Genomic DNA, 20,066 nt, shown 5'->3' with positions numbered 1-20,066 from the left:
CTACGACCTTTGCGTTTCTTCCAAGCGTCTATATTCTGAGAACTCGATAACATGGTTCTACGGAGCGAGATATCGCCGCGCTAGCTTCTCCAACTGAAAATAATCGTTCCACCTTCCGCTTGAAGAGGTTAATCGACGCTTTTCTCGGTCAATCGCGGTTAACCGATGGCGCGTCATCGGAGAACCGTCCCTTTGGGATTACGATAGGCAACGTGTCACGTATGAGCGATTATTACGATACCAGTGTTTAATAACGATCTCTAGCAATTACCGCGAAACTTACGCACTGACACGTCACCGTCAACGACCTACGAGTGTTTAGTAGTTATATTTATTTTTCCTTTGAAAGTGTGTTATAATAAGGTGGATTAAACGGTGCTTTTGTACTACGAGCGCACACGTATATGTGTACCCGCCGTCTTATGATTAGATACGTTTCGTAGCTCTCTTCCGTATCACCACCCAGCGATCGGTGGGATTCTGCGATCGGCACCTGCAAGTTGAGACGTTTGAAATTTATTTCTCGTTGTTCCCAACGATCTCGACCAATTGACATCTAGGGGCAGTAATGCGTTTATCCTACTAACGTTCAACTTACCTTCTCTATCAAAGTTCTTTAAACCTCGGGCTTGACTATCGGTGCTTCTTTCTTTTCCTCGATTACCGCATTCGTCTCCTTCTCATCGCTAACCGTGTCGGCGTAATGTTCATCCATTTCCTTTTTTGCCATTACCTGTTGAGAGAATAGATTACATTTATTATCGTAATATAGTATGATTTCATTTGTACCTAGCGATTAAACGATCGATTACAGAAGACAAAAATACGATGCGGTGAGTTTAATTAGAAAGTAAATAAAATACGTACCTCTTCTTTACTTGCTTCGTCAAAGTTCTCCACCAAATCGGGCACTTCGTCATCCTCTTCTAGCGTTGCCTTTCCAACTTTTGTAGTTACGTTGGTAGCCAAACGTTTCAGTTGAGTTAAGCCCTCCGGACCGAGCTGACTCAGTATCCCAGGAAGCATTTCCGTAATCTGCTTATTTTCTCCATGACCGGTAATTGCAAAGGTATTGGCAGAAAGACTGGCTTGTGCTTTTGGATTATTAAAATGAATGACGGTACCATCATCCTTAATCATGTTAACTTCCTCGATGCCAGGAATCGTATTGACGGATAACTTTTTCAAGCAGCTTTGTAATTTCTTATCATCGGTGGCTGCAGTAGCATGCACTACCTGTCAAATATTTACTGACATGTAATTCAATATGATATTTTCCAATAGGAATCAATTACGGTATGTTCCAAAATCATATCCCTATTCATTATACAGCCAGTTTATAGTAACTATACGAGCAGTTCATGAAATATAATCATTACCTAGTTACCAGGCAAGTGACATTCTTCCTTTAAAGACTCACAGAATAAATAAATGTTGCGCATCACCATGAATATAAATTGACATAATTATTGGAATCCGCAAGATGTAAATTGAATTGAAATTTTAAACCATTAACAACATTTCGACTTGGCTTCTTGAACGGATTCTTTATTATTTCAACAAAGACACGAGCTTACGATCTACAAGTAAATACTGACAACGTAACTATTTATTTTTAAATAATTTAACAATGACACCAAAGAAGTACAGTCTTGATACATGGAACATTGGTCTTTGACGATGTAATATGTTTTTAAGATCTTGTGACTTATACAAAAGAATATACCTATTCGATCGGTAATCTTACCAATCATCGAGGATGAGAAATAAACCATTGCAGAACGAATATCATGAAACTACCCCAACACACATGATAAGATAAACAAGTCAATTTATACAAATTGGAGACACTAATTTGCGAGAGGAGGATGAAATGAAAAAATAAGAAAAGAAACGTACCTTCTTCTTCCGTCTCGGTGTGCCCTTGCCGCCGATCCGCACTTGTTCCTGCAGCTTCTTCAGTTTCTCGGGATTCATTCCGCTTCCGAACCCAAACTAGAAGGAGCGAAAAGAGATATTCCCAAGGTGAGATGGAAGCCTCTTTTGCCGGCACCCGAACACGTGCTCCGGCTTGATAGAAAATCAGAAAATGGAAGACCACCTATAATTTAGAAATATAGCGAGGCACCTGCTTCCTGTCCGTAAAGGGAGCTTCCGCTCAAGGACAGAAGACGAGACGGGAGATCGCGCACGAATCATTCTACCGTTTTCCTGTGCTGTCCTCCGTAGAGAGATCGAACGGCTCATACACGTGCGGGGTAAAAGAAACTAGCGACTAAATTCAGCGATTCGATTGGAACACAACGGTCGAGTGACACCGATTGGCCGAATCGCCTTCGCGCACGGACGGAGGTTGGGCAAACCTATGTTGTTCTCGAATCTAATGAAAATGCTAAAAGTGAGCACCTCCTGCGATTCTCTAACTTAGGCCCAGAGCGTTTATTACAGCTGCTGAGTAATCTCCCAACTCATCTCTGGTTTTTATGTAAAATTAAGCAGGGGAGCCTTAGACCTGACTCTGTAACTCGAATTAACCGAAGTTTAACTGGTGTATATGCGATTTAAACCTGCTGTAAACCACTTCAGTCCGGTTCTATATATGTATGTACAACTCCAGTTAACCAGAGTTTAATTGATTTACAGCAGGTTGAAAACAAGCATAAACCTGTCTTAACTCAATACGTATGAATCCAGTATTTAAGGTGCCGGTGGAAATGTAGGAAATGAAATATCGGGTTTAGGTTTGGGATGCTGATACCTATTTAACTTAAATGTCACTTTCATGTGTAAAAGTAAACTTTCTTTAAAGAATGGGTATGAGCGTTCAAATAAGGACGCTGGTTGATAATATACTCAAAGAGCTCATAGGTGAAAGAATTGAAAATGTATCCGTTGTCAAAATAAATTCTAGTAATTTATCAAATAACGGAGATTTGTCTATCTTAATTAATCTTTGCGCGTGGAAGGATTATATTTCTCCTGAAATCGAAGACGAATTGATGAATATCTTGGAGTATTATTTTTATAGGAATGAACAATTCATATTGCATTCATCCGATGAGACTGCAGAAAAGGTTTTTGATTTTTTCTCATTGGTTGCCACATCGTACAGTTCCAAATGAATGATATTCTTGTGATTCGTTTTAGGTTTTTGAGGCATTAATACATTCCAGCAGAAATTGGCCACTGAAAATAGAAAAATGTACCCTGCAGAAGGAACGTGTTTGTATTTTCTTAAATCGACCACATGCAATGGCAACAGCAATTAAAACCATTATTGAGTTTGGTTCCAATTATGGAAGGGCTCTTTCAAATGAAAAGAATTTTGCCATAGAGGTGCTTCCAGACTTTGAATCCCATCTTACAAACGTACGTCTGCACATTATTAAAGATGTAACCCGGAACATCCTCAGATTGCAAGGATATCAAATATCAGAAAATGGTCATTTCAAACACATCTTAACAGTTAAATCTCAAGGTGAAATTGAAAATAATTATAAACGAATTGTATGTGGTGTGGTAAAAAGCTCCCAAATGGGGACAAAGGAAAAAGAACTAACATGGGACATGTACATTACAAGGATAATGGATAAATTGTCGCATACAGTTAGTCAGAAATTTTTCAGTGAAAATGCCATGATTGACGATTACAACGATGTTCTCAATATCGCCAAAGCAGTAGCAACGTTTGAACTTTTATCGGTAAAGCCAAGCCGTGCTGTGCTCCTTAAAGCTGACACAAATTATATCGATAACGTCATTAATAAGAAAGGTGCCGTTCGACGCTGCCTAACATTTCTTTGGAAATTAAATTTTTTGGAATAACGCACTAGTCCTGATCTAAAATGATTTAAACACCTATTTCTTTCAGGGGGGTTGTTCGTATTATATAACACAGTTAGGATAGCCGCAATCTTTGAGAAGTATAACGAACGAAGGTGTAAAGGGATGTATCCTGCGCTAACGCATATCGACGACGTGGATTTTTCATTGCTAACTCAAGAGGTGCATATAAAAATGCCTAGTGTATTTCCGATCTTATTAATAAGTTGAACTTTCCACAGGAAGAATGGGAACTCGTTTATAATTTTATTTTAGGATATTCTAAATTGATAGAAAACGGTATAAGGCACGAACCAACTCTTGAACCGTGTCCACAAGTTGTATGCGCTTTCTTATCCCAGCTGTGTAAAATGTTCAGCGTCTACTATTGCAGATTTCGTGTTTTAACGGTAATTAATCAAAACTTTAAAAACACATCGAGCACCGTCTACGATACCGAAACATTCCTGAACTTTTAGGAAAGACGACACCATTTGATACCGACGATGATGGCAAAATTGTATCTGTTGCAGAGTTTACAGATCGTTTTACACAACGCTCTCGCAATATTAGGCATCGATCGTATATCGCACATGTAACAAAGCAGCGAATTTAATTCGAATAAATCATTTCTCTAGCCCGAGGACAATACGTAATTTCCTTAGGTCCGTTTTAGATCGTTGCGAGTACTCATAAATCCTTGAAAAAATATCTGCGTTTAACGAACTAGTTTGAATATCCCGCTGGGCGGTCAAGTTGGCGGGTTTGGCGCAAGGCCACGGATTTACGCCCATGTTACATTCGTGTTACACCCCGCGTGTGCAGCGTCACCCCTTTGCTTTGGCGCAATTCGGCTCGGCTCGGCTCGGCCCGGCCCGGCCCGGCTCGGCTCGGCCCGTCTCGGCTCGACTGGGCTCGGCTCCAGCTGTTTGTTTTGTTTTTTCGGGTAGGGAGATTCACGTGACAGCCGGCGGTGCTGGTGGCGGCACGCGCGCCTGGGTCGGTGGCAAGGCAAGCCGTAATTGGTGGAGAGACGCGCGAGTCCGCGTGGACCGACCAATCGACGCGGCCGCAGGATATCCGCGACGCCCGAGTGCTCCTCCGGCGGTGCAGGGGACGTTTGACATCGATAAATACGTGAGAGTGCTCGCGAAGTTCGGAGGTGCAAGGTTATCGCGCGCTCGTCGTCGTCGCCGCCGTCGTCGCCGCCGTTGTCGCCGTGCCCGTTGCCGAGTGCTCGGCTCGTCGACTCGTCGAATCTTCTCGACGTCGGCGACTCACCGTGAGAGGATCTACCTTTATTTCCTTCGGCAAAAGAGCGCGGACCAGGAATAATAACGTCGCACGGTGCCCCGTCGACTCGGATCGCTCCGCGGGTTTGGGCGCCCGCGGGGCCCTCCCCGTCGCCCCGGCGGGACGAGGTCCGGAAGGGCCGTCGCCGGGAGGAGGGCAGGAAGGAAGCGCGTTCGCGACGTCGCGTCGCGAGTCCCGACGTCGACGTCGCCGTTGCCGAGCAGCCGAGACGCGAACCCGAGGGCGCGCGTCGATCGAAGCGCGGCTTGGGCAGAGTGGCGCCAGGGTCGCGGCGTTACCGACCGAGGGAGCGCGCGCGACGCCGCGGCTGCCGGAGTTACGCTTTCGCTCCCTTTGTTTTCCGAGGAGAACTCGGTGGTGAATCGCGGGCGGCGCGGGAGTGCCAGTGTGACCGCGACCGCGCGCCTGGGAGCACATCGCGTGCCCGCCGCCGGAGCTCGGCCAGCTCCCCGAAGCCTGAGGGACTCGCCCCCGGGAACGGCGCGCGAACCGCGCCTTTCCTCTCGTGGGCGCTCAACCCTCGGCCTTCGCGGAGCCCCCGCGACGGTCGGCCCCTTTCTTCTCTCTCGTTCTTTCTTTTGCGCGCGCGCGAGCCCTTGTCGCTCCAAAGTGGTGAGTGATCGAGAAGCGCGGCCCCGTTCGACCCGGGTTCCGAAAAGAGGTTATGAAAGGCGACGCCGCGCGTGGTACACTTTGGAGCGACGTCGGGCTCGCGCCGGTCCCGAGTCCGGACCCGGGACCGACTCGAGGCTCCGCTTTCGACCTCAGCATCCAGGGAGGCGTCTCCGGAGGCGTCTTCGGAGCGACGGAGGGAGAGGGCGAGCGGCATCGATCGGAGACGACGGCACGCGGGACCGCGCGGCCCCCGCGGACCGCCGGCCGCCTCCGGGGCCCGCCGGGGGCCCCCGACTCGCCTCTTGCGCTCCGGCCCGCCAACCGACCTCCCCTGGAAATATGAGCATTGCTGCCCTGCTGCAGGCCGCCGAGTACATCGAACGAAGGGAACGAGGTGAGGTGACGAGCTTTGCCCTTTCCCCCGGGCCCTTCCTAACCTCTGGATCTTTTCGTCGCGGCCCTTGCAGAAGCTGAACATGGCTACGCTTCGACGATGCCGATACCCGACGATCCGAGGACTTCCGTCAAGAGGTCAAAGACGAAGAAGTCCCAGGGCAGCAGGTGAGCCTTCGCCGGGGCGCGCGGTCGATTCTGTTCGCTCTCGAGATCGCTCCCGCCACGGTTCGTCTCCCGGTCGGCACCGGAAGGGGAACTCGTGCCCCGGGGACGTCGATCTCCGGACCGAACCCGTTGTCGAGCGGGCGAACGAGGGTCAGTAAATCCGCCTCTTGTTGCTGTTGCAGGACGACGCATAACGAGCTGGAGAAAAATCGGTGAGTCGGTTGGCCGTTTACCCCGCAAGGTACGGCCGACTTATTTTTTCCTTTAAAACGCCAGGTTCGCGGTCGGTTCTTCCCGAAGGCGAGGCGCGTCTCTCGGATTTACCGAAGGCAAGAGACAAGGTCGCGCTTCCTCGCGGCGGGACTGATTTTCCGGCTTTCGATCCGTTTCGTCTCCGCCATCGGCCCGTCGGCCGAGCCGGAAATCGCGCGATTACCTATTGTATTCAACGGCTAAAAGCGTCGTCCTCCGTCCCGGTGGCTCACCTTTCGGTTTTTCTCCTCTGCGGTTCGCCTTCGAATCTTTTCCTCCCCGCGTGCGGGCGAAACCCTTCGTTTCGTTGACTTTTATTTACAAAGGTTGGCGCGCCGGAAGGGGATCAAGGGAGAGAAGTACTCGCCGATCGGAAGAGAGAGACCGACTCGTGGTTTCGTGCCGGAGTCTCCGCTCCATTTGAAATGCATTGAATTTCTGAGCGGCCCTTTGCGAGCCCCCTCGCCAGCCTTGGCCTCTGAAAAACTCTCCCCTCCCCCGACGCGCAGTTCACCTCGTGGACCTCAGCTTTGCCGAACGTCTTCTCGCGCTCTCTCTTCTCTTCACCGTGATCCTCGGTCCCCTCGGGGGATCCTTGGAGGACGGGGGGACTTGTCTCTCCCCGCGGCGAGCCGATGCCCTGGCCGAGGAAAACGTCGCCCGAAGAGTCGCGCAGTTGGGTGTTGGCTTCCGAAGTGGAAGCCGATATCCCTGATCCCGCGGATCCGCGCGCGGCGGGGAGGAGAGGGAAAGAAAGGAGAGACGAAACAAGGTGGTAATTAAAACGAGACAGCGAACCTCGGCTCGGGTGTCGTCTTCCACTGGGTATGAAATCGTATCCTGACCCTCTTCCTCCCCCCGCTCGATCGCGGCGAACCCCTCCCGGAGAAGTCCTCCCTGCGGCCCCGATGCGATCCTCTGCCCACGTCGCGGAATGCGCGGAATGCGCGGAATGCGCGGAATGCCCGTAAAGTCGCCGTTTTCGTCAAATTCCCCAACGACGAGGCGGACCTCGCGGTGACTCGCTCTTTGGTCCCGAGATTGGATAATTGCGGAAACGGGACTCGATGTCGCTTTATCGGTCGGCGACGGCTCGGCGCGTCGCCCTCGGTTTGCCGGCCCGTTTTTCCTCTCGGACACCGGATCGGCCTCCTTGCTTTTCACGTTTCTTTTAAACTCCCCGAAGGATCGCGGGACTCGCGTTTGCTCGCGTGGTCGAAGGGCTCTCCTTTTTCTACGACACGCGGCAAAGAGCGCCTTAATGCCGCCTATACGAGGCTTCTATCGTGCATCAGGGACACTACGGGCTCGTCGAATAACGTTTAATCGATTTAAGGTTTCGCCGTGCCACGTTACGCCGCGTCACGCCACGTCGCGCCGCAGGAAACGATCCCAACCTCTGCCCCACGCCTTCGATCGAATCGGATTCGCTCCCGTTCCCGGGGATTTTCCGAGGCTTCGAGAATCGAGACCAAAGGATACGGGGGCGACTTGGATCACCTCGGCTCCGAAAGCGCGGATGCGAACGAAACGTGCCGGAAACGACGACACGGCCGACCGATCCGGCCTTTAACGGCCGGAAGACGCGCCCGTCCTCGTCCGTCGACCAACGATTCGGTCGACGATCGAGGGAATAACTCGGGATTCCTCCAGTCCGACCACCTCGCGATCTCCCTGCCTCGTAATTGTTAAGGAGATGGGGTCGTTCGCGTCCGCGTTGAAAGATGTAACGAGAGTGCAGGCTCCTCTCCTTGGACGTTCGATCGTTTCGCCGATTCGGAGCCGATTCGGAGCCGATTCGGAGCCGAAACGAACCGAAAGGCGGGAAGGAAGGCGCGAGACCGACCCGGGATGCACGCGTCTCTCGACCGACTCGGACGGAGCAGCCAAAGGGAGCGAGGTCGCTTCGTTTGCCGAGACGAATGGAATCGCGGATTTCGTTCCTTTCCGAGAGTGCCCTCCGCCCGCGATTCGGCCCGCAATTCGGCCCGCAATTCGACCCGCGAATCGGTTGCCGCGAGTTTCCGTCGACGGCAGGAAGAGGGCAAGGATTTCGCCGGGCGATGACTCGTTCTCTTCGTGTTCCAGGCGAGCGCACCTCAGAAACTGCTTGGAAAAGCTAAAGGTGTTGGTACCCCTGGGCCCGGAGACCTCGAAGCACACCACGCTCGGACTTCTCACCAAGGCCAAGCGGTTCATCAAGGTGTAATTGCGGACTTTTCTCTGATCGGGAAGCAAAGCTCCGTTCCATTTCCTTTTTCGTTCCGGCGATGGACGAATCGGGCTCGCCGGGGTGCTCGGGGATCGGCGTCTTCCCGTCTTCCCGTTTTCTGGGGAGACGGAGCGACTAACCGGGGGACCGTCGTTTGCAGAGCCTGGAGGAACGCGAGCGGAAGCACGCGGTCCACAAGGAGCAGCTTTCGCGCGAGCACCGATTCCTGCGCAGGCGCCTGGAGCAGCTGACCGGGCTGCAGGTGCCCGTCGCCGCCACCACCGCCCTCCTCTCCAAGAGGCGCAGCGTCTCCGAGTGCTCCGTCGGCACAGCCTCTTCCACCGCCTCCACGCTCAGCTCCAGGAACTCGGACAGGTCTGCCGGCAGCCCCTCCGTCTCGGAGTCCGGTGAGTCTCGAGTCTCGTGTCCCGTCCCCCGCCCCCCGCTCCCGCTCGCTTCGCGGGATGGAAATTCGACGGCCAAGGACGGTCCCGGTAATCGGCCGGCCCGGAACCGGAGCGAGAGCGACCCTGCCCTCCCCCGATCGATACCGGAGCGAGCGATACCACTCCCCCCCCCCCCCGACACGTCCCCGTCCAGGGCCAGTCCACCCTCCGCTAATCGCGTAATTGCCCCGATTAACTCCTCCGATCTCCCGACCTCCGACGACGAGGTCGGCCCCGGACCGACTCGCCTCTTCCGTCGTGACGACCCCCTCCGGGCTTTGGAACCGTTTAACGGGGTCGCCTCGACGAGGAGCGTGGCTCGGTTTGAAGGTGGGGTCAGAAATGAATCGAAACGCGCTCCTATTCGGGGCCTCTCTCTGTCTACGTCTCTCTAATGGTGGCCCGTCCTCGACGGCGTTAAACCGCCGTTAAACCGCCGTTAAACCGCCGTTAAGCCGGTGCTAAGGGAGGCGCGCCGTTAGTCTGGACCGCGACCAGTCCCCGTCCCCTTCTTACGGGTCTTCCAACGTGAATCCTCGATGGGACCTTCTGGATAAAGCCTCCTTCCGCCCCCCACCCATTTGCGCCCCTCCGACTTGCCTTCCGTTGAAAGGGCAACCCCCTCGACGCCGACCCGGTATCGGTGATGACCAAGGCACGTGCGTCCCGAACCCGGAAGGTCTCCTCGGGCGCGGCCGCGTCGTCGTGACGTCGGTTCCCGGGGAAGACCCGGGGGGCCACGAGGGGCGGGTGTATTTTTCCATAATCAATAACATGGCTCTATTCTCGTCACGGCGCCGCGCCGACCCTCTCTCTCTTTCTCCTTGCCCGATGCCCCTCCTCCTGGCCACTTGTACAGGTGACTCTTCCCGGTGGAGGGTCGACGACGTCGCTCATCCCTCGGAGGTCGCCCCGGGAGTCGTCCTTCCGGACGAGCCTCGACGTTTACCTTCCAATTGGACTCGTCGAACGTTTCGAACGTTTTGCATCCTTGAGCGATCGATTCGTTGACGCTTATCTTTGCGTTCTTCTCCGAGAAACGATTGGTTCCGAGTTCGCACAGGTAACCTGGCCGAGTCGAAGGTCGCCCGATTCCCTTGGATGTGGACGACAAGAAGAAAGGGCATCGACCGGCCTGACGGAGAGGCCGTCTCCTAAGCATCGAATTGGCTTTTGCCGAGTCCCCGAATCCGCGAGCGAACCGAGTCTCTGGATCCGCGCCAATCTCCGGAATAATTTAGCGTAACGTCGAGTGGGTGGGTGGTTGGATCCTTAAGGGGGTTCGCCGTACCTAGGCATTCCGAGAGGAACGGTCACGGAAGGAGACTCCCCGGGATTGGCCACGGCGACCGCGTTTTGCACCCTACGGGTACCCCCGTTTACCGGTCGAGTAAACGTTGCCGGGCATGAATCGCGAACCTAGGTATTTCCCTGGATGCGAACGCGGAATCGAGACAGGTTCTCCTGGGCCGCCATCTCGAGTCGACTTATTGTTAGCTCGGGCGTCGCTCGTAAACAGGCTCGCGAGGCGTTTCGGGGCTCTCCACTGCTGCCGGCGACTCGGCATCCTGTTTTGACGGCTCGCTCTTGCCAAAATATCTCCTACGGAGAGCCGGCGGCCTCGCTAATTTTAGCCGTCGACACGGTTACCTATATCGCCATCTTTGCCTCGACAGCGAGGCGGCGAGGCGGCGAGGCGACCGCCATTGTGGATTTTCTCGTCCAGATTCGTTCAACGATCGTGCGTTCGTTGGGAATCTCCTTCCGTCTCTCATCCTCTCGGAAGCGAAAGGTTTAAACGAAAAGTTCGACGCCGCTCGGGGAACATTCGCCTCGCAAAGGATCCACGGCTGCGATCTTAACACGTTCGCTACCAGCGCCGCAAATATGCGACGTATATCATGGACTGGTAGCGAACGTGTTAAAGGATGATATTACGAATGGCGCATCCGAAGGGTTCGTTGTATATCTACGTATTCGTCCTGCACCCGGGAACACGGGGCGCGGGTTTGAGCTTGGTCTACGAGGGCATTCCCACATCTCCATCGTCGAATCGGTCCATACGCCGCATTAGAAAAAAAAAAAAAAAAAAAAAAATTAGAAATATGAATACTTTAACCTCGAATGTAGGGATTTAACGGGAGTGCTGATCCGAGTTTCCTTTACAGACGAGGTGGACGTGATCGGCTACACGAGCAACCAGTCCGACACCGATGACCATAGCAGCGTACAAAGCAGCAGCGATAGCGGCGTTGCGATGTCCACTTCCAGGCTGACCCTTTCCGAAATGATGGACAATCTCTAGGTATCCTTCATTTTTCCACGTTTCTCTCGTTATCACTCCTTAGAGGAGTTCTCTTCCAACTAATAGCGTCTCGATTTTAACAACTAGAGAAGCAACCCGGAGATGGAAGGACCGGGAAACGAGGCGAACGAGTAACATCGCGGACGGAAAAGGCAACGTGCGACGAGAAGGCGATATTAGACCACGAGACATCTCCGACGCCTCTATATTTCTATATATTATATACATAAATGAGCACTCCATATATATATATATATAGATATATATATACACATACGTGTACACGTGTGTTTACATACAACTTTTCGATACGTTACGTAGCGTCTTCCCGCTTGCGTAAGTATATACGTGTACATATATACATATATATATATATACATATGTACAAGTGTGTGTATATATGAGAAGGGAAAAAAGTATCGCTCAAGTGAGACGGGTAAGAAGGAAAGCGAGGGGGCAAGGGTTGAAGATTTAATGGAAATAGCATTTTAAATTAGTGAGAGAGTGAGAGAGCGGGTGACGCGGGTTTTAATGTATATCGTTCGGAAGATAGACAAAGGGGGAAGAAATAAAATTCGAGAATGAAATCTTGAGAGGTCCACGTAAGGTGAAAAAAAAAAATTGAACAGAGCCTCCGCGACAAGGTGTATAACATGTGCGCAAAACGAAAACTAAAAGATAAATGGGGAACCTGTACGAGAGGTAGTAGACGCGTAAATTGGATTCCGCGGAATAAAATTGGTCAAAAAGGGTTTTCACTTATGGAAGGGAAAAGGGAACGCGCGAGATTTGGACCTCAAAGCGTTGCACTCGTGGTTCCTATCCGCGCAGTCCGTGAACGGGTGTTCCATTGACGAGAGATCATTGCGCATCGTCGTGGACTCGATGTTGATTTTGAGTTATATTCGACGTCGAGATAAAAGTACAAACGGCCAAGCGCTGCTTTAGGAGACAGTGGGTGGTATTCAATTCAAATGTGACCTCTTTGTGGTCAATCCAGGGCCCTAATCGCACGGGAATGGTCAGAGTTTTTACGCTTTTCTTTTTTTGTTTCTGATTCTCTCACTCTCACTCACTCTGTCTCTTCCCCCCCCCCCTCACTCTATGGGATTTCGGACCCCGTTGGGCGGTCTCGAAGAGAGGGAAGAAAGGGGCACGTTCCCCCTCTTTTTCTGATCTCTGGGACGCACCCGCCAGTACGAAGCCTCGAAAGCGACGATTCAGTATGCTTTTCGAGGGCCGCCCGTTACGAGGTCCCGGATATATCGTCGCGAGAAATCCCTTTCTTCACTGACTCGATCCGTTAGAATGTCAAAGCGCGTTAATCAGAGGAAAAGGATGAAAAATACGGAAACATTTTGATTTGGGCCCTGGAACTGGACCGATCCTGAGAAGTTGCAGGTGAATATTGCACCATGCGAAATTCTTTTAAATTTTATGAAATGCCAAAATATATAGTTGGCAAAGTGCACTTTCGACGAACAACAGCCTCGCGATCTATCAGAAATAAATTCTCGTTTAGGAATTGCGCGATCATTAAGCCTTGGAAAATGTGGCTTGTGTTGTTGCGTTAATATCCTTGCACGGATTTTTTTTCTGAATTCGGGTTCGTAGCTAGTGAACGGGATAGAGAGACTCAGGGACACGAAAAGCGTAAACTTTGACTTTTTTGCGATCGTCTCGCGTTCGTTTATCCACGCGGAATTGATGTTACGTGTAAACGCACGGGCGTGATAGCGACGAATTGCATGGTCAGGCCTTACGAGTCGAAACAAGAGTGGGGAGACGTGGGAGGAAAAGGTTACGAACGGGTCAATTATCGGCGCTGACGGGGTAAAATTGTATATACTTGTGGACGGCGAACATAGTGCGGGACTCGCGGCGAGAGGGGTGTCGCTGTTGGAAAACAACGCGAGCTACGGCGAGGCGTAGACAAAAAAAAAGGGAAAACAAAGGCGCGAATGCCGCGTACCCCGGAGAGAAAGATAGTTATCGTCTCGCCGGGAGGGCGAGACGATAACGATAACGCGCACGTCGAAGGGAAGGTGGCAGAAGGATGTCCCCGATACGCGTTAAATTTCCCGGTTCTGATATCTGCTACGTGTACACATTTTTCTATTTGTTCGAATCCTTGCTCGTGCGGTCATGCGAGGTGAACAGACCCACACCCCCAGCCCTTGAGGTTCTTCGGGATTAACGCGATTTTCTTGATTGCTCGTGTGTAGGTGTCCGGACCTTTCTTTAATCGTCGTGTACCGTTAGGGTTTTAAAGCGACAATATTTCCACCGTTACAAAAAGAAGCGAACGAAGAGGATTATAGAGGGCCAACGTGGCACGTTATGCGTCTCGAAGGGATAAAAAGTAAATGGTTGAAGCGACGATTCCGCGTAATTCGCGAATCGACAGGGTGGCAAGGGAAAGGGAAACGATCCGCGCGCACGCATGCACGTACATTTGGTACACGGTACGCATATGGAGGGGCAGACAAAAGAACCGATGGTGTTACGTCGGGGCGAGGTGATCCTCTTTCGAAATGTCTCGTTCGACTTTCTTTTAATTATCGTGCCGACAGCGTTAATCCGTTATTAATCGGATACGTTGGGTCAGTTGCCAGTTTCTGCTCTTTCTCTCTCTCTCTCGCTCTCCCCCCTCCCCCTTTCGAAAATGTGATATTAAAATTAGCGAAAGAAAGGGCAGGAAAATGGCGGATAGCTGCGTGACCAGAAAAACGCACGCAAGGATAGCCGAAAGGAGTTTTAAGGAAAAAAGGACGCGTTCGGAAATGAATTTCAGGGGATCGTTTATCCCTTGCTTTAAAAGTCTAGGTTACGGAATGATTGTCTTCTCTTTTTCTTCTTAACGGGGTCGATGGGATTGAACCGATGACTAGGAAAAGCAGTTCGCGGCCGCCCCCGAGGGTCGTCTCGTTCTCCGGGGTGAGCGTCGTCGACCGGTTGGGCGCTGCTTACGGGCTCACCGGTCGGTTGAAACGAACGTCCTTTCTTTTCCTTGCCGTGTCTCGAGCCGTACCAAAGTGCCTGCGACCTTTGAGAATTTTCTCCGGGATTTGGAAAACCGTCGAAAATGAATGAAAGTGGTATGCCCCGCGCGAATTTTTCGATTAATTTATCTATCCTGACGTTTCCGGGCCTCGTGCGGGAAACGACTCGATCGTCAGTTTTAAGTAGCCACAGACGTTGGAAACAAGCGAGACGTTCAGGAAAATGGAGCCGAGAATCGAGGTGGAGAAACGTGGGGATACCTCTTCCGAGCAAAAGTGCGGTCCTTTTCTCGGTAGTCGTTGATCCATGCCGGCGCGGCGTCGCCGTCGCTGTTCTTTATTATTTTTTACGGGTCTGGAAGGAAACGCGGAGAAAAACGCGGCAAGGAAAAGAAATATTTCCTTCTCGATTGCACCCGGCGAGTGCCGAATGCGATACATGTTAAATGCATGTTAAAGTAAATACAAGATCAAAGACGAGTGTCGGTCCAACGTGAGGGGGGCGCGCCTCTTGACGAGTCGATAGAAAACGAAACCGTAAATAATAACCGTAATGTAAAAATGGAACGAGCGATTAAGATTATTAGTTTATTAAGAAAGTGATTAAGCGATGAAACGATGAAGAGAAAAATATTTAGAGGTATGAATGCATCGGAATGTCCGAGGAATACGTGTGGCTCCGGCACTAAGAGCGTTTAATCAATGGTAGAGAGTGCCTAGTGGATAATACACGTACACATACGATGTACGCGCGTGCACCCGTGGAACACAGAGAAAGAGAGAGACTAACATAAGAAACGACCGTGCAAAGGGATCCAAAAGGACCAGAGCGATTTCGTGTTTGTAACGAGAGAGACGCTGCAATTAAGATTATAAGTAGAAGGGGGAGAAGATGATTATGACGTTATCGTGTATTTTTATTCTATCATTGTATTATTATTACAATTAATATTATTTGGCATGGCTGGGGAAATACGTGTGGTTGTGGGAGCGAGCGCGTGTACGAGAAGAAGAGGAAGGGTGAGAATGGGAAGGGAGGAGAGAAAAAACGTACGGTACTATCGGAAATAACTGTCAGTACTAACGGTGAGTGGAGATGAACGATTCAACGCCTGTCACCTGCACCATGGAAGATCGAGATGATTTCATTGCGATTAATTGTGGTTATTACTTAATTATAAATGATTCCGGTTGTCCATGTAACGGTACGAACCCGAGAATAGATGCGAAAGGGAAGGGGTCGAGGCAAGAGGGACGTTACTTACTAATTAATGTACATACAATTGTGTAATCGTTCGTGCCCGTTGCGTCGAAACGGCCAAGGGTTGACGAAGGCAGTGCACTTTGTTGGCGAATTTCCTCGATTTGTGCAAGAAAGGAAAAAAAAAGAAAAATAAAATTTGTGTAATACCGAGTGATCACTGGGCGTTCGTTTCTGTTTCGACCGATCTAAAGATCTTAATGATTTCGTATTCCACGGTCGCGGAAGTAAACGTTCCTGCGAACGACTCGTTTTTTTCCAATTACATGTTCATTTCCATACGCGAATCGGGGTTGTGATGAGGGGAAATGGAAGGAATTCCTTTTTATTTGGTTTGACCAGGGTAGTAGATCAAAGTTTAAAACGATGATAGTACTGTACAAAACATACGCATTTAATAATTTATAGCAATACGCACACGGTGTACAACATATAAGCCTTCCGTAATATTATCGTATGTTGCTAACTCGCGGATCGTCGTTAACGCTAAATATTCTGTACAATCACAATCTCTTTAATGCTAGATAAAACCATCGAGCTCACTCATCTATCAAAGCGACAATCTGCGACTCTTGCGTTACCCTCGCGGTACCGCGCGGCTTCTTGTTATCGGACTCCCTGCCAATGGACGGTCCAGGGAGAGCAGCCGAGAGGGGTCCAAAGGTAAGAGTTACGGTACTTACAGCACACAGACATACAAATGTAAAAAGTTACACGTCAGGCCTAATTCTTTGAACGATCTAGTTCAAGCGGGCGTATACATACGTGTGTGCGTGCGTGAAAGAGAGAGAGAGAGAGACAGAGAGAGTGTTGTGTGTGTGTGTGTGTGTGTATATATATATATATACATACTTTTTGTCAAAAATATTTTATATGTACAATTGGATGATGTCGCAAAGATACGTGATATATACTTACACGCCGTGCAGTCCTCGCTTCGATTTCTTTTTTTTCGATATCGTACCAATAAGCGTAGGACCTAAATAATGTTTCTACTGGCAATTCATTCCACCGCGCATTGTCTCACATTTCGGTTTCGTTCAAGTAACGCGTGTCTTAATTCGTGGTTAAGGAGTAACCAAAGTACGATCATCTAAACCTAACTGCACGTTATTCTCTTTCGTCCACGAGTTATTCCGAAATGCTCCTTAACGCATCAGCCAGATTTTAAAGTTATTTTAAAACATTGATAATTTTCTTGGAAATCAAATAGAAAACTTTACTTTGTGAACGCAAAGTGAACTTTTGCTGTTAACAAAACTTTGGTTTAAGGGATTAATTGGATTGGTTGCATTGCAAAAGCTTCACCGATTATCAGTCACTTAGATTTATGGAATATCCATTCTGACCCGACCAGTTGAAGAAAGTAGTTGATACTAAGGATTAAAAAGTTAGTAATTAGAAGGCTAAATACAAACGAAGAATATACGTGTAGGAATATGTATACCTATAATATACTTTCGCTATCATACGCATCTAAGAGGAAGGTGCCTCTTGATCCTAATCGATCCGTTGTGCAGAAAAGGAGATCGGTTTGATTACGGCATGTCAACCTACTCGAAAAACAATGGAGAAGTGTCGTTTCACAAAGTAAAATCACCGCCTCGAAAATGAGGAAAACTATCGTCAGGAGAACCGTTGTGATTCGAAGCGTATTCTTTACTAAACTCACGTTCACCGATTCCGAGCGGGACCTTTTTTATGTCCTTTACAATTAAAACGAGAATTGATACATTAAATATATTCACTTAGTGATCGTACCAAAGTGATGAAGTAAAATTAGGAATGTAGACTTACCAAAGTATTTTTTTCCCGACATGATGGAATCGATCAATTACGGTTTCGCATTAACCTCATGTCAAAGCACTAAAAAATGTCACAAAGAATAAATACCGCGTAACGTAATGAGTGAATATACGTGCGATCGGAATCGAGGGTGAAACGGTGAGCCAAGAGTTTGCGAGTCTTGTCAAATTACTCTAAAAATGTTGTATTAGATGTCTATGCGCGGCCTATACTGTAACCTTAGTGGTGGGTCCCGGAACCTCCATCTTGTGACGTACACGAACTTTAACGTGTGGTCCTTACCTAAGAGTTCATCGTTACACAAAATATCGATCTGTAATAAAAAGCCAGGTTGGGTTAAAAATGAATGCATCGACATTTTGTTAAAGCATAAATTAATCTAACTGGTAATCAATATTTGCACTGGGTTGCCATTTTTCATGTAAGAAGAGAATACTACTTACATCCCGATACTTCTCCATGCCATTCAGGACTTTTTTGGCTATGAATTTCTTAAGATGAGTGATCGTTGCTTGTGCTGAACATCTAATAAATCTACGCTTTAGTGTCTTTAGGCTTGCATTTATGCATTCCAAACATACATTGACCTACAATAAGCATAGATGTAGTTTTAATGTGAAAACAATTTATTTTACTGAAATGAAGTATAATATATACCTGCTCATCTGCACGGTGATAATCAGACTCTGCGTGAGTATCTCCTGTTGGTTTCTCTTCCTCGACTTCACCAGCATTTGGTAGAACATCCTTAGGACAAGGTAAACCTTGTGCCCGGTAAAATTCCCGTTCTCTTTTGATTTCATCTGAAGAGGAACCATAAAACAGTAAGTACAATAACTTGTATCGAGCAAATTAAAAAAAAGGTCGACTGAAGGCTTAACGTGTACAGAGAAAATTATTTAGATAACGGCAAAGGTTGTCTTACTTTCTTGAAGATCAGGAACGAGTTTATAGACAATATCCTGCATTGTTCTGTCGAAACTGATATACTGTAAAGGATGAGACTGGTGTATAACTATTTGGCATGTTGGACAAGTGTGCTTCTCCTCGAGGTGCTTCACTAGACAACTTTTGCAGAATGTATGTAGACACTCCGTCACAGTGGTTGCATCTATTAAGTAGCCTCGACATATCTTGCACGTTATATGACTATTCAGAGTCTTAAGTTTTATTTTTCTCTCCATGGCACCAGTAAGCACCATTTAATCGACCGGTGTCACCACCTAAAAGGAGAAAAGAATAAACGATATATACAGGAAATGGAAAATTAGAACTCTGGATCAAAACCACAACTGAGATTCCACTATTATTAATATTCTGGGCACTCTGGCTGAATTACCTTCTTTTTTCTAAAAATCAATAATTACTTTTGCATAGTTCTTTTTGTATTTTTGGCGGTGGTATAATCATCAATATTTCAGAGGTGTTTTTATAGAATTTTGAAGAGCATGTCCCATGTTCTATGACAAGTACATCCATTGTTCCATGATGCCACTACTGGACAAATTATTTGCATTCTGCATGTTACAGAAACTGTTATTAAGACAAGTCCCTGAAAGAACAGTTCACGTCTCTCGAAGAAACCAAATCATTTCAATGCTGATTCTCGAAAGATTATTATAACATCGCTACAAATTTAATAAAGATTTTACTAGGTCGAATGGTACAGAACCATCTATACTTTAAATAGTTATCTAGTATATTCTCCAAACTTGAAACTAACGAATGTAAGGAGGTTTACCGATGAAAAACGTCAGGTGAATCGTGTACTCCTGTCACTGTGGTCACAGACTCGAAGAGGGCAGAATGTAGAGTGCATCTTTCCAAAGTCCAGAGTTCTTTAGAGCTCTCGAGGTGGAGTCGTGCCGTCACTAAGACCGGTGGTTATCGAGAATCGGGTGGAACGCTAAATCGAGGCGATTCCTCCGCGGTATTCGGATTCATCCGCGTTACGCACGAATTTCCTATTTCTAACCTTAAACCGCGCTCCAAGTCCGGAGAGGCAGGTTTTACCGCGGTTCCACGCTGTGGGATAACAAAAGCATGGTTTTTGTGCTCGTTAACATTTTCTCGACCACTCAACGCTGAGGATGAAGATAGGAAATTAAGATATTTGCTAGAAAAGACTTCGTAAAACTTAAGGGACTTCTAAATGTGGCAAACGACAACAAAACGGATCGAACGCAGCGTCGCATCTCGACGAAATTAAGAAACTCATGTCTCCGGCCATATGTAGCTACAGGGGGCAGCACTGAAATATATAGCAGAGATGAGTTGGGAGACTGCTCACGGGCAGGGTCGTGCGATTGCATCCTGTGCTGCCCTCTGGTTTCGTACGTTAGCTTTTATCGTTTTTTGTCCCCAAGGGCGGCGCAACGAATTGCTGATAGGGGCGCGCGCTCTCGCGATGTCGGTACCATCTACCACGGCGGCTCACGTACTCGTGATGGTAATACCATGCGGCAGTTGA

General features: G+C 48.7%; 4 protein-coding genes across 8 annotated transcripts; 2 read left to right on the top strand and 2 right to left on the bottom strand.

Moving 5' to 3' along the window:
* Nucleotides 1-14: 14 nt before the first annotated feature.
* Nucleotides 15-2,173, bottom strand: LOC105703677 (transcription factor BTF3 homolog 4). Its single transcript, XM_012432228.2, has 4 exons — nt 1,900-2,173; nt 868-1,236; nt 599-733; nt 15-493 (listed from the first exon to the last, which is right to left on the bottom strand). Exons 1-3 carry the CDS (start codon nt 1,975-1,977, stop codon nt 617-619), a joined length of 564 nt encoding a protein of 187 aa, XP_012287651.1. The 5' UTR covers nt 1,978-2,173; the 3' UTR covers nt 15-493; nt 599-616.
* Nucleotides 2,174-2,721: 548 nt separating this feature from the next.
* Nucleotides 2,722-4,466, top strand: LOC105703698 (DALR anticodon-binding domain-containing protein 3). Of its 2 annotated transcripts, none has more exons than XM_012432274.1 (5): nt 2,722-3,074; nt 3,148-3,772; nt 3,872-4,005; nt 4,065-4,232; nt 4,356-4,466. In XM_012432274.1, the coding sequence occupies exons 1-5, from the start codon at nt 2,811-2,813 to the stop codon at nt 4,419-4,421; spliced, it is 1,257 nt and encodes a 418-aa protein (XP_012287697.1). In that variant the 5' UTR covers nt 2,722-2,810; the 3' UTR covers nt 4,422-4,466. The 2 variants fall into 2 exon arrangements, with proteins under 2 accessions (XP_012287697.1, XP_012287696.1); XM_012432273.1 differs by having other exon boundaries at nt 4,302-4,466.
* A 498-nt stretch (nt 4,467-4,964) lies between these two features.
* On the top strand, nt 4,965-15,947 carry LOC105703699 (max dimerization protein 1). Its single transcript, XM_012432275.1, has 8 exons — nt 4,965-5,104; nt 5,905-6,145; nt 6,219-6,312; nt 6,495-6,524; nt 8,653-8,767; nt 8,937-9,183; nt 11,391-11,527; nt 11,615-15,947. The coding sequence occupies exons 2-7, from the start codon at nt 6,091-6,093 to the stop codon at nt 11,525-11,527; spliced, it is 678 nt and encodes a 225-aa protein (XP_012287698.1). The 5' UTR covers nt 4,965-5,104; nt 5,905-6,090; the 3' UTR covers nt 11,615-15,947.
* A 216-nt stretch (nt 15,948-16,163) lies between these two features.
* On the bottom strand, nt 16,164-19,796 carry LOC105703701 (polycomb group RING finger protein 3). Of its 4 annotated transcripts, none has more exons than XM_012432276.2 (6): nt 19,338-19,796; nt 18,936-19,148; nt 18,522-18,819; nt 18,254-18,399; nt 18,040-18,183; nt 16,164-17,909 (listed from the first exon to the last, which is right to left on the bottom strand). In XM_012432276.2, the coding sequence occupies exons 3-6, from the start codon at nt 18,796-18,798 to the stop codon at nt 17,784-17,786; spliced, it is 693 nt and encodes a 230-aa protein (XP_012287699.1). In that variant the 5' UTR covers nt 18,799-18,819; nt 18,936-19,148; nt 19,338-19,796; the 3' UTR covers nt 16,164-17,783. The 4 variants fall into 4 exon arrangements, with proteins under 4 accessions (XP_012287699.1, XP_012287701.1, XP_012287700.1 ...); XM_012432278.2 differs by having other exon boundaries at nt 18,964-19,148; XM_012432277.2 differs by having other exon boundaries at nt 18,936-19,113.
* Nucleotides 19,797-20,066: the final 270 nt, after the last annotated feature.

The sequence above is a fragment of the Orussus abietinus genome, unplaced genomic scaffold (assembly GCF_000612105.2).
Source record: "Orussus abietinus isolate OABI.00-Male unplaced genomic scaffold, Oabi_2.0 scaffold669, whole genome shotgun sequence".
Lineage (NCBI taxonomy): Eukaryota > Metazoa > Arthropoda > Insecta > Hymenoptera > Orussidae > Orussus > Orussus abietinus.
This window is presented reverse-complemented; position numbering and strand designations above follow the sequence as displayed.